General features: G+C 41.7%; 1 protein-coding gene across 3 annotated transcripts in view; it reads right to left on the bottom strand.

Moving 5' to 3' along the window:
- Window positions 1–13,641, bottom strand: part of vac14 (vac14 homolog (S. cerevisiae)) — a 252,869-nt gene that overhangs the window by 150,199 nt on the left and 89,029 nt on the right. For all 3 annotated transcript variants that reach the window (XM_078400593.1, XM_078400595.1, XM_078400594.1), the window contains exon 14: window positions 8,881–9,034. In XM_078400593.1, coding sequence (XP_078256719.1) covers window positions 8,881–9,034 — 154 coding nt within the window. The remainder of the gene's footprint in view (window positions 1–8,880; window positions 9,035–13,641) is intronic.

The following is a 13,641-nucleotide window of genomic DNA, read 5'->3' as shown; positions in this document are numbered from 1 at the left end:
AAAGTTAAAACGCTCAATAATGTTATTGGTGGGTATATCACACAGGGCAGTGAACTTGGCCATGAGACATGCCGGGTCGTTGCGGTCCTCCGGAGGGACGAAATCGAACGAAGCATAGCGTTCCATTGCCTCCGGACCAGCCAGGTTGAGGAGCAGGTGAGCCTGTACCGCAGGATTTGCATCAGGATGGGCAATCGCGATATAGTGTTCGTAGTCCCGCTGGAAGACAGTCCAGCGGTGCACTATGTCCCCATCAAAAACGAGCGTGTCCGGACGACGACACGAGTGAGCCATGGCAAAGTGGAAGGAGGGGACACAACTGGGAGGAACAAATAATAAAATAAAACCGATCAACAGGAGACGCAAGTCTACCGCTCTGACACCATGTAAAAGGATGTCCCTCGTACGCAGAGTCTTTTACTGAATAGGTTTATTAATTGCACTACACACATTATGCCCTAGCTGTCCGTGGTCATCACTGGAACTAGAGAGCGAGCTGGAGGTGGGGAAGCTACAATTATACAAGAGACCATGGGGAGTGGTTAGTAGTGGTGAGGTCACTATGTTAAAGGAACATGCACTGATCTACAGCTCCTAACTAATACGACTGATTAGATGCATCTTCCGATCCAGATAGCGCACTGTGAAGCAGGATAGAACATGCTCAAGCTTCTTCTAAAGGAATCACTGAGAGTGCTCCCTTATCAGCAGCCACAAAGAAAAAAAATGGCTTAGTAACATCCTCACAGTTTGACATAATAAGGATCTGCAAATCTTTTTGAGCCATTTAATTTGAAGGCCACCGAAAGAACAGCCTCCCATAGGCCACAAACAGCAAAGCCTTCAAGTTTTCCTGGGCTCTATTTCAGTGATTTTAGATGAGAGCAAGCAGGAGAATCCGTATCACCATTAATGCCAGACAAGCTGACAAGGTCTATCTATTACGTTAAAGGAAGTAAAACTCCTGGAAGCAGTGGCTTGCTGGCTGACTTATTCTTTGTGGCATTTGAGCAATTCAGACCTACTGGAAGAGTACATTGCCATGTACGCAGCTAGCAGATGGTCAAAATCCAAGAGAAAAGCATCCTCACTCTAATCTACAAGTGAAAGGGAAGAAACAAGAGATCAAACATTTTTGACTCATTTTGCTGCGTAATATGAAATACAAGATTCTGTCTAAGGGCATTAAATCAGATTTACTCTGGGTTTATTTATCAACCAGATCAAAGATGTGGCAGAAAGACCTCCAACAGACCTCTGAGATACCATTGTCTATGCACAGGACTGGAGGTTGGACTTAGACCAGAAGATCTTTCATAAAACACCACACCTGACGGGCATGCTGTCCAAAATGGGATTTGGGTAGGAATCCACGATTGAATGCCACTGGTCTACACAGACGTCCATAGCGGTCCTTATTAATGCGGATTTTTCTCTCTCGTTTATTATATTGTTTACAGTGCACCATGTTTACATATACTGTTGTGCTGCTGCAAGTAAGAATTTCATTGTTCTATCTGGGACTTATGACAATAAATCACTCTTGACTTGGGTATAAAATAGAAAGCTCTTTCCTTGTTTGTATGTGGTGTCAGCTCCTTGCTAAGTCCATTAAGAAGAACATGGCAAAAGAGAGGCGATGATCTTGGGCAGTGGACACACTCGGGACAAAACTTCCTCGTAAGTGGACAATGTCACAGTTCTGCTAGGATCCACAATCAGACCACAATTTGAACTGTGACTAGTTTAAACTAGCTTGTGGTGAACCACAGCAAAAGTGAACTCTTTTCTATGGCAAGTGGCTTCGACCGATTATTTTCCCCTTTGTCCCTCAAGTCCCATTACCCAAAGGCGCAGGAAACATGACTCAGCTGAGCTGCGGTACTGAAAAAGAACTGGTTGGAGTGCGTGGCCAAGGTGAAGCAGAAAGTGGGATTGTGGGCATGGCACTGAATAAATTACAGGAAAGAGCCCGGTGTCAGGTGCAAGGTGTTTTTGGTGTTGTTGAACTTTCCAACAAGATGTATCCCACGCACTGAACTTGCACTGTCGCAGTCACCCGAGTTGCTGTCCACTTTATTCATCCCTTTCTGAATGGCAAATTTAATGAAAAAAGTGATTTAAACAAAAAAGGATGCAATCACAACCCACCAGCACTTTCTGTCCCTTGGGGGCACTCAGCCCATATTCATATAGTCACACAACTATGGGCAGTCTCACCACCATTTGTTATAATAAAAGGAGGGGGGATAGTGCAGTCCAGAGTGGTATGGTTATGCCTCTTGACCCTGCACCTCCTGGCATCTCTCCCAAATGGCCATTATTCATGCATAGACCTCTGGATGCATTTCAGCATTTCAATTCTGGGCCATGATAACCAATCCCAAAAGCAATCCTCGGTCAACATAACATATTCACTTAGCAGGACGTCACTGGTGAGTGATCAGAATAATGCTGCCCTGCTCCAGGTCTGGCAGTAACCTGGCCAAGGATTATTATGTCATAATAACAGTCGTGAGGAAGCTCTGCACTGGCTTAGATTTAGTCTGTACTGCTCAGTACTGTTCCGGCATGAATCACTTTGCTCGTAAATAAACTTCTTTCTATTGAGCATTCAAAAATGCTAATTATTGCATGCGGCCAGCAGTAACGTTGACACATTCGATTAAACAAGCAGATCAAACCATATGCCCTAAAGTGCAGAGTTACTTGCCTTTTCTATAATTTGTGTAAACCAGAAAAAGTAATAACCTATTAATAGAATTTCTACTACACAACCTACAAAGCAAGCTTCCAGAAAGCCTCCAGTTCGATTTCATGACCTATGTGAGTTTGGCTATTTGTTGCTGAGGGATTTAAGGGTTTGAGGTGGATTGGGGAAACTCTGATACAGATTGCACCAAGTAATGTATTTTGATATCTGGTCACATGGTCGATTCATAAAGAACCCGGCCAGGGACAGTAGCATGGGAATTGGAGGTCAAAAGTGGAGGGAAGGGAAAAGACATGCTCTGTAACAAAAAATTGAGCTATTTACAAAAGTGAATCTATAAGGGAAGTACTGAACAACTCTGTAAACGACGATAGTTTTCTAAGCATCGTGTGCTGGAACCAATCAGGAGACAAGTTACATTAAGTTTAGCAATGTCAGATTTAATCAATAGTCAAATGGTGTGTAAACATTTAGGACTGAGGTTAAGACAGTTTTTGAAAGGACAAAATTCAAAACCAGCATTTGTTGATCCATGTCTCCACAGGAAGAAATACTTACAAAGATAGACACAAAATGCTTCTTCAGACAAGTCAGGGGAAACATCGTTCGTTTCCCTTTAAGTCAGAGGAAGGAACAGAGGAAGGAGTGTGCAGAACATGTTTATCAAGGTTTCCTGGACATTTGGATAATTACAAGCAGCAATTACAGTAATTTGGCTAACATTTGAAAGAATTGAGGAAATATGCAGCTGCATCGAATGAAAAGTTTCAAGATGTTAAGAAGGTACTGAGAGGGAAGGCTATGATATATAGAATGAACTAATTCTACTGGCTGTGGAATTTAGAATTAATTAAAAAACAATAAATTGGATAGTCAGGCTTTTCAGGGATAAATTATGAAACAACTCCACACATTGGCTGGTAGAATTTATGAATTCACCTCCATAACCTGAGAACATGATACCAGACTAATGGCTAATTTTAAGTCTGATTAAATGTATGTTTATTAACTAAAAGATATTAATGGTTATGGCTAAGTAAAGGTATAATGATATAATGATTGCATTAGATTAATATCAGCCATGATCTAGTTACATGGTGGAACATGCTTGAGGGGCTCGCTGATTTACTGCTGTTCCCAATAATGGAATACTTCTCTCGGCTTGAGCCTTTGTCCACTGTCCATTGAAAGAAGGAATAGTGAAGCAGGGAGATATTGGGCTTAGTACCTGGAGACACTTCAATTTGCCAAAAAATCGACTTATACTTATACTATGAATGGGCACCTTTAAGCTCTTGCTCAACATCACAAGAAAACCAAGGAACTAATTGTTAACTTAAGAAAGGGGGAGCAGGGAGACCATGTGACAGTTTTCATTGATAAGACCTATCAATGAAATGGAGAGACTTAGCAAATTAAAAAAATCCTGGGCATTAACATTTTGGATGACTTGCCCTGGTCCTGGCATATAGATGTTACCATGAAAGGAGGTGCTCTAGCACTTCTATTTTCTTTGTAATGTTAAAGGGTTCAGTGTGTTCGAATGTCCTAACAAACCTCTGCAGGTGGACTGGTTGCATCAAAGTACAGCAATTCAAACAAGAAGTAGCAGAGAGGTGGACTGAGCCCAGTCCATCATGGGCACAGCCATTCCCATCGAAAGCATCTACGAGGCCTGCCTGAAGAGGGTGGCATCTATCACCAATGATGCCCACCATTCGGACGATGTCTTCTTCTCACAGTGATCAATATACAGGAAGTACAGAAGCCCAAAGTGTCACACCTGACTTCCTGACCTATACATCACAATCATTGAGGGTAGGCAACAAAAACATCCTCCAGGATAATTCTCAACACAGATGCCCCCCAATGATGCTCTCTCAGCCTATTGCTATTTTCCCTATACTCACAACTGCCAGGTCCAACTCCATTTGGAAAGGAGATAGAGAACTTAGTAACACAGTGTCAAGACAACAACCACTCACTCTCTCAATGTCAGCAAGACAAATTAACTAATTATTGACTTCAGGTGTACATGCCTCAGACAACATTAATGGAGCATAAGTGGAGATAGCTGTGAGCTACAAGTTCCTAGGCATAAAAATCACCAATAGTTTGTCCTGCCAACATTGAAGCTACGACCAAGAAAGCACATCAGGCATAAGATATGAAAGGTTGAAAGCAGGTAACAGATCCAGAAATAGCTTCCCCCCCCCCCCCGCTGTTATCGGACTATTGCATGATCCACTCATAAGCTAAAAGTGTGGTCCTAATCTCCAAACCCACCTCATTGCAGCCATTGCACTTTTAAAAAAATCTGCGCTTTCTCTGTCGCTGTAACAGTATAATGCTGGTATTTTTCTCTTTGCTCTGTTGTATTTGTGTATGGCTTAATTCTACTTATCCTGGTTTGACGGTTCGCAGGCAAACAAAGTTTTTCATTGTACCTCAGTACATGTGACAATAACAAGCCAATACATGACCAGGTTCAGGAACTTATGAACTATCAGCAGAACTGTATTTGGATGGGATGTCAGTAACCAAAAATATTAACTCTGTTTCTCTTTTCACAGTTTATCTTTCCTTACTGAGTGTTTTGGGCAATGTTGTTCCACCACCATCTATAACATTATGGCGTAGCATATCATTTAGTATGGCGAAAACGTCTGTGGAGTAGGCTTGCACTCAGCACATGAAGTCAGGCACAACCCACTGAAGTGGCCACTTGCATGCTAAACAGCAAATGCAACATATATTCATAACCAGGAAATTGCACATCCTACTGATCCGATCAAAGCTCTGTTGTCCTCCCACATATCATGAAAGATGGGCAATAAAACAGCTAATAAAGCTGCTGATATTTGAATACCGAAATAAAACCCATAAAAACATCCAAATACTTGTAACTTACTGATAGCTAGTTTGAAAATGGTTAATATCTGCAGCTATAGCTAATTGCTTTTAGAAGTTGTGAAGTTGCATAATGTAGGCCTTAATTGCAGGTCTCTGAGATGTCTTTATTTCTTGGTAACAAACAGGTTTAGGGTCTTTGGAATGGTATTTATAGTTTCAGTTGTGACAGTGATTCTGAGTCCACTACACTTAACTGTTGTGATTTCAAGACTCACTGCAGAAAATTGAGCACAAGATCTGGGCCAACGATCCTGTGCTGCACTGACGATGATACTGCCTCACAGAGAAGACAGTAAATCGAGGAGGTTATAATCTCAAGGCACCACTTTTTAAAATGCAAGGGAATTAGTTCTGGCGTCTGACCAATATTTCTCCCTCAGCAAGAGATTATCAAATTTGAACACTGTGTCCAAAGTGTCTGTTAAATTTCCTACATTAAATATTTCTGGTTTGTGGTAAATGTACTCAGTTGTGAAGTGCTTTGTGAGGTCATAAAAGGTGCTATATACCACACATACAAATCTTGCTTCTTTCTATTAAACATTCAGATTTAAATTTCAACAACTTTTGAGAAATTATCTGAAGCATTTTTTTTTGTGTTAATATCCTCAATTAATTCTGAAACGGTGAATTATCAGTCTTGACATATCAAGCCAACTTAAAAATAAATCAACTTTTACCACGTAATAACTTACTTTAACACTAATGAGTCCCTGTGCTCATAGGACAATGCAAGGAACACAAAAACAGGAAATCTGGGAGCTTTTAGCTAGGACATAATAAAATGTTCTTTTCATAAAGGAAGGCTATGCGGAACATTGACAGTCAGAGCAGCTCGCTTGTTTCCATGGAAACAGAGGGAGACCAATTCTTCCCTCACATTAAGAAGTAGCTGCGGTGCTTTAGCAGATAAAGAGAATCCTACTTCAGCACAAATGCGTACCCGACACAAATATTTGATCTGCACTGCAGCTTTCGAACAAAGGTGACATGGGAACAAGCAACACTGGTCACGTCACAGGGACCAAGGACAGAAACATGGATACATTCACCTGATACGATAGAGAGAACAACCCATGACAGGAAGGAGATAATTATCTGTTAATCCATGGACTTTATTAAACGTGACCTCTTTTAAACTGCTGATGAGAGAGGGTGTCAAATAGCAAGTTGAGAGTGGAGGAAAGCAAAGCTAAATCAGGAAGCAGTGATTCAAAAGTGCCAAGTTTGGGTTATCAACATCTACAGAGGAAAGAAGTTGACGTTTTGAGGCAATGGAAAAAGTTAGTGTAAGCAACTCCACCTCAACAGAAAGCGCACAGGGAGGAACAACAGATGTTAGGAAAGCTTGTTGAGAATTTCAACAAGAAAATTTCAGACAATAATTTCAGGCTCCAAAGTCAAAAGCTAGCAATACTTTAATAAAAAACCATGTTGGCAGAAGTTCTAATTTCTTAATATTGCTGAGTGGCCAAAATTATGCAGGAAGCTGCCACAAAAGATATGGCTGACCTCCATGCATGGCAATTTCTGATTTACCAGTTGGTCAGTTGCATTCCTAAGGTGACTCCCTTACTCAAAGGCATTGGACACATTGATCTTTTTGTCACAGAGAAATTCAAATTAAACAGTCCCTAAGGGTAACATCACTTCACTTGAAGTCCACAGAATTGAAGAAGTGCCAATCCGTGAGAATCGCCCCCTCCCCTAGCTAGATGGCAGTGGCTCACCACTGGAAGAGGGCAATGGCGTCAACTGTAAAAAGGCTGTGGAGAGATACACAAGAACTAAGTGGGATGCATTATCATGTCATAATCCAAGGTTGAATGAATGATTATGACATAAACGTCAGTACTGTGGCAGGTGTAGAAACATAATTGGATTTGGGGGCTGGTAAATGTGTATGAATTTGCAATCGAAAGGGCGGGGAGCTGGGTAGGAATGATGCAGCAGTAAATCAGAGGTAGGAATTGTTTATTTGTCGGGGGTCCATAACAAAAGATTTGAAGGAGAGGTGGACAATACTCCTCGAGGAAGAATCATATTGGTTGATGAGGTGGAACCAGAATGGGAGGTTAGTGGGTCAGCATTTTAGTGGGGATAGGATCAATGGAGCTAGACTTGTGACTCGCAGGCAAGATACCATCAAAGTGCCTGAGAGGAGTCAGAGAGAGATACCAGAAAATTATAAACGTTTGGAGCTATGGTAGCCTTTAGGCGTGTGGTCCAATAAGAGAAAGGGGAAGAGCAACAGAGTATCAGAGTCCTTGCACTTCAAAATGAGGGTGAAGGATCCAGAGTAAAGAGATTTTAAGACAATTTGCAATCGTGTCCAGACTACATTTGCAGCCCAGACTGAGTCTAGAACAATAAGCAGCGTTGGCTCAAGAGGTGTAGGTCTGAATATACTTTACGTAGTCTTGCTAGATCTGCTGGTGAATAAGCAAAACAGTTATCTACCCTGGGACAAGAAAAGGCTGACGAAGATCAGACAAGGTTAAAAATTAATGGAGACTGGGTTAATGAAGTTGGTGATAGTAAGCGTAAGGGGAGGCAGATTGGCAACCATTGAACCATCGTGGTTAATGGAATGCCAAAGGTAAATCAGTGGAGGGTTTGCATGTAAATTGATCGAGATTTTTCTCAAAACAAGTGCAAAATGAAGTGCAGATGAGAGGGGGGATGTAGTGGTGATCGACAAAGAAGTGAGAGTTAGAAAGCCATGTGAGAGAAAAAGGTTGAGCAATTGACCAGGAATGGCAGTTAAATCAGATTTAACTCCCTTGTCCACCCCTTAACTGCTACTATATTTCACCCGATTAAAGCCATGCCCTTTGCTGTACAATAGTTGCCTTTATCTACCTTCTTTGCGACCTAGGCACATACATTTGTTACACCATCAATTCTGTTGAAAGGTCCTGGACCTGACACTTTAACTGTTTTCCTTTCCACACTTGACAATGGCCTGCCATTTTCTTCCAGCATTTGGTTTTTATTTCAGTTGCCTGTCAGTTTGTTTTGATTTTCATATAACCAAATTTCATCTTATAACATTCCTATGAAAAGCTTTGCATCGTATTAACATGGTAACGATGCAAATTGAAATCAAGTTGTTGTGACTTAACATACTGCACAGATTAAAGGGCTTGGAAATAAGAAGTTCTACACACTTTTTGTTTTCTTATCATTATGTTTCTGAGTTGACCCATTGAACATAGTTGCATCTTGAGAATACAGACGAATGTGGCACTTACTGGATGAGTTCAATGGTGTGGAGGAAGAAATAGGAATGTGCAGCTCAGATTGGTTATTTTGGGTGCTGATACTTTCGCTCGAATCCTGTCCTTCTGTCTGACCTGCTGGAGATGAGGCGATTTCTGCCAGCACCTCCAAGTCTTTCAGGATCACCTGCAATCACAAAATCGACATTGCTCTTTAAACTCCTGACAAAGAAAACAGTGATTTTTTTTTTGTTCAAAACATCAGGTGCACAGCCTTAATGCAATTCCTTACAGGGAGTGGGAGGAGGAGAAAGGAAGCCAGATTTATAACCATGACTGGAATAATTGAGCAGTAACACTAAGCTCAAATGACTATATGTTACGAGGATTCAAGCAACATAGATCTCTTATGCAATATGCCATCAAACAGGATTTTGGACAGATCATTCTTCCAACTACTATGTTCCTACCTGAAAATAATGGCACATGGGAGGTATAGTTTAAATTTCAGATGCTGGGTTGCAAAGTGAGCATCATATTTGTGAGGGGAAACTAGAGCAAACATATTATTTGCTCATTATTTTTTTTAGATTTTAGATTTTTAGATTTAGAGATACAGCGCAGAAACAGGCCCTTCGGCCCACCGGGTCCGCGCCGCCCAACGATCCCCGCACACTAACACTATCCTACACCCACTAGGGACAATTTTTACATTTGCCCAGCCAATTAACCTACATACCTGTACGTCTTTGGAGTGTGGGAGGAAACCGAAGATCTCGGAGAAAACCCACGCAGGTCACGGGGAGAACGTACAAACGCCGTACAGACGGCGCCCATAGTCAGGATCGAACCTGAGTCTCCGGCACTGCATTCGCTGTAAGGCAGCAACTCTACCGCTGCGCCACCGTGCCGCCCGATGGAGGGGGTGAAAGCATGATGAAACTGGGGGGGGGGGTTGCGGAGATGAATTTTGGCGAACAGTCAGTGCTTGAGAAGTAATCAGAAGCACTAATCCTGATCCTGGTAAGTGCATTGAGGCAGTTGTAGCACCAAACAGCTTAAGGGAAGGACAATCTTAAAAAAAACAACTTGGCTGAAGGAACTGAGGTATGGTCACTAACTTTGCTGATGACCCAAATATAGATATTTTGTGATAAGGGCATAAGGACATTATAAACAGGATAAAGATATTGAGTGTGCAAAAATCTTGCAAATGCGTTATGATGTGGGGAAAATAAATCAACGTGCACTGTCTAAATGAGGAGAGATTGCAGAGCTCTGGGATGCAGAGAAACCTGCCGCTTCGAGTACCCGATTCACAAAAGGCGAGCTGCAGTTAGTAATGAAGAAAGTGAACAGAATGTTATTGCTCATTTGGAAGGAAATTGAACGACAGTTTTGAGATAATCTTCTGGGATATTAGACGACTAAAATCTGCCACAATAATCTCAATTAATGTTGGGAGCATTTTAGTGTAGTGCTGCCTTACGGTTGCACCATTGCAGTTACAGCGTCTGTCTCTGTCTCTCTCTGTCTCTCTCTGTCTCTCTCTGTCTCTCTCTGTCTCTCTCTCTGTCTGTCTGTCTGTCTGTCTGTCTGTCTGTCTGTCTCTCTCTCTCTCTCTCTCTCTCTCTCTCTCTCTCTCTCTCTCTCTCTTTTTTTTTCTTTTTTTTTTTCTTCTTTTTTTTTTCTCCCAGGGACCTTTTTCCTCAGTCACTTTGAGATGTGATGTCACTGGCAGGGTCAGAATTTAGTGCCTGAACCTGGTTGCCTTTGAAGTGCTGGGCCACATCAGTGAAGAGAGGGTCCTATGTAACCGTAAATATTTCCTTGAAAGTGGTGATGAAGGCGTTTGACATTCTGCCCTTCATCAGACAGGGCATTGCACAAATGCATTGAACATTATGTTTCAGTTGGGAGACCACATTTGGAGTATTGTGTACAGTTTTGGTTACGTTGCTATAGGAAAGATGCCATTAAGTTGGAAAGAATGCAAAGACGACTCCTGAGAATATTGCCAGGATTCAAGGGCCTCAGTGGTTAGGCAGGCTACAACTTTATCACTAGTGTGTAGGAGACCATGGAGGTGTAAAACATGATGAGGACATGGATTAGGTGAATGCCTTTTCCCAGGGAAGGGGAATCAAAAACTAGGCGGCATACGTTTAAGGTGAGGGGAAAGATTTTATATGGGACCTGACGGACAACGTCTTTAAACGGAGGGTGGTGGATATATGTAACAAACTCGACCCAAAATGTCACCTATAATGCTCTCCGGAGCTGCTGCCAGACCTGCTGATTTACTCCCGCACTTTGCGTTCTTCATTATTGCATGTGTCAATCGAAGCGATTGCTTGTCAATTTCTATGGCCTCTACAGTATAACTAGCAGCCTGTGTTCTTAAAGAGACAGTGGTATCTGATTAACGAGGGGACGCTCTGTCCACTATAACCAAAATCTGTTGTAAAGAGGATTAACGAGGGTTTATTGCAGTTCTAAATGATCAATCTGCAGAGGAGACATATTTCAGCGTAACAAAGTTGAGATAATTGACAAACGTGAGAAGACATTAAAGACACTGTCTCCATGCTCTCTTCCTGTTATTTGCGAGCCATTCCTGAGTTCATTACCATTCATTATAAAAGGTGCATAGTTTATTATGTATACAAAGGTATTAATGTTAAATTATCTGCATGCACGTAAACACGTTACTGCTATGAATGACCTCCAGTGCTTATGCAAGGCTTGGACGACAGGTTAGAGTAGGCACGGTACTTGCAAAGCAAAGTAAGCTGTTACAGTAACTGTCCCCTGAGACCACTTCCTTAATTACACAATAAACAATCTGCTCTGTCGCTTGTTTCATCAAATGTAGACCAGCAGGGTAACATGGAAGCAGTTTAAAAATTATTCCAACATCCAGCAATCAGCATGTACCACAGGCTGGAACAGCCACTTTCCTAGTGGCATTGTTGCGGGTAATCTTAATGTTATGGGTGAAAATTATACAGAGGGTTGGAACTTCAAGTGGAAGGTTCTCAAAGCTGTGCTGGCAACTCGGACTGAAACAGATGTTGTCTATTTGTGTGCTACAAGTTCTTGCAAATATCAGCACTTAATCAATCAGGTGCGATTTCCGAAGCCAGTTTAAAAACATGACATATCACAATGTAAGCGATGTAAGCCATTGAGACTAAATGTGGGTTACTCCTAGAATTCTCTCTGGGTTACCAAGGCCCGATTAATGGATACCACGTGCACAGGAATGGGCATATGGGAGACCGATTGGGATGGATGCGGATGGATTTGCCAGCTGCTGCGAAGCTGCAGGCAAGTTCAGGTGGGTGGGAACACAACATTACTGTGTGTCTTCTTACTCCTGCTGTTTTAGCAAGTTAGCGAAGAGTGCTGTGCTTGACACTGTCTGCTTGTTCTGGTTCAAGGATAGGCACCTTCTACCTTTCTCCTCACCCTGTTTCACCAGACTCCCTTACCTCCCTTTCAATGCCACCTCAGCCTTTCAAGGATATCCAACATATTTACTGCAGAGTGGACTGAGGGCCCCAACACCCCCAATGAAAGGGCTGTCTGCATACTTTGAACAAAGCCATTTACTTTTAGATTTTGAACTTAGTTTGCATGCAACACACGTCAGTTTATAGAGTAACGGATGGTAGCAATAACAAGTTCTCATATTCTGTGAATAAAGCTTCAAAACAAATTAAGAATAAGGGGTAGGCCATTTCGAACGGAGATGAGGAAAAACTTTTTCAGAGTTGTGAATCTGTGGAATTCTCTGCCTCAGAAGGCAGTGGAGGCCAATTCTCTGAATGCATTCAAGAGAGAGCTAGATAGAGCTCTTAAGGATAGCGAAGTCAGGGGGTATGGGGAGAAGGCAGGAACGGGGTACTGATTGAGAATGAGCAGCCATGATCACATTGAATGGCAGTGCTGGCTCGAAGGGCCGTATGGCCTACTCCTGCACCTATTGTCTATTGCCTATAAATGTCTGATTTAAAAACTTCAACATGAAGTCTAAATACCAGGTAGATGGTACACGGGTAAGAGTGTGCTTAACTCATGTGGAAGGAGGCAATGGGCCAGGTTTCTAAAGGATGTTCCACACTATGCAGAGTGCAAATGGATGAAAAAATATAGGCAAAGACCAACTGGCCCATTCAACCTATTCTATCGCTATGTGGTGCAATCTCAAAACAGCATCAATTTCAACACAACAATCCCACCCCGAGGTCGTCAACTCACTTACGTTGCTAAATTAAAGACTATATCTTGACCATCAATCAGTTAGATATCATATTTACATAAGGAAAAGAAACCACTTTTACAAAATTTGCTTGATCCAATTATCCTCAATTAACAGCATTCTGCTGAAATAATTGTACTGTGCTTCGAAAGCTTCAGCTGGAAATTGAATTTGAATTTGGAGACATTTTAAAATTAAAATCATTTTAATATCTGTTGGGCACATTAATAGTGTGTAAACAAAAAGACATATGGGGGAAAAACATGTTCTCTCCCATACGTTGGGAAATTCTGCTACAATTCCTGAGTTAAGTCAACCCGAGTAAATTGCTGGAACTGATAGGACAAGATACTTGGCCCTGGCTTCCTTCCGTAACGGAAAAATCCTTCCACACTTGGCTTTCATCCAGCTTCCTTTTCAATGTGTGCAGCAAAACAATAGTTTGAGGATGATTTGTGAAGTTGAAGTCTGTCAAATCAAAAGCTTAATCTGTTTATATTTTCTAATTTTATTCCATTTTCCTTGGCTTG

This window comes from Rhinoraja longicauda, chromosome 6 (assembly GCF_053455715.1).
Source record: "Rhinoraja longicauda isolate Sanriku21f chromosome 6, sRhiLon1.1, whole genome shotgun sequence".
Lineage (NCBI taxonomy): Eukaryota > Metazoa > Chordata > Chondrichthyes > Rajiformes > Arhynchobatidae > Rhinoraja > Rhinoraja longicauda.
This window is presented reverse-complemented; position numbering and strand designations above follow the sequence as displayed.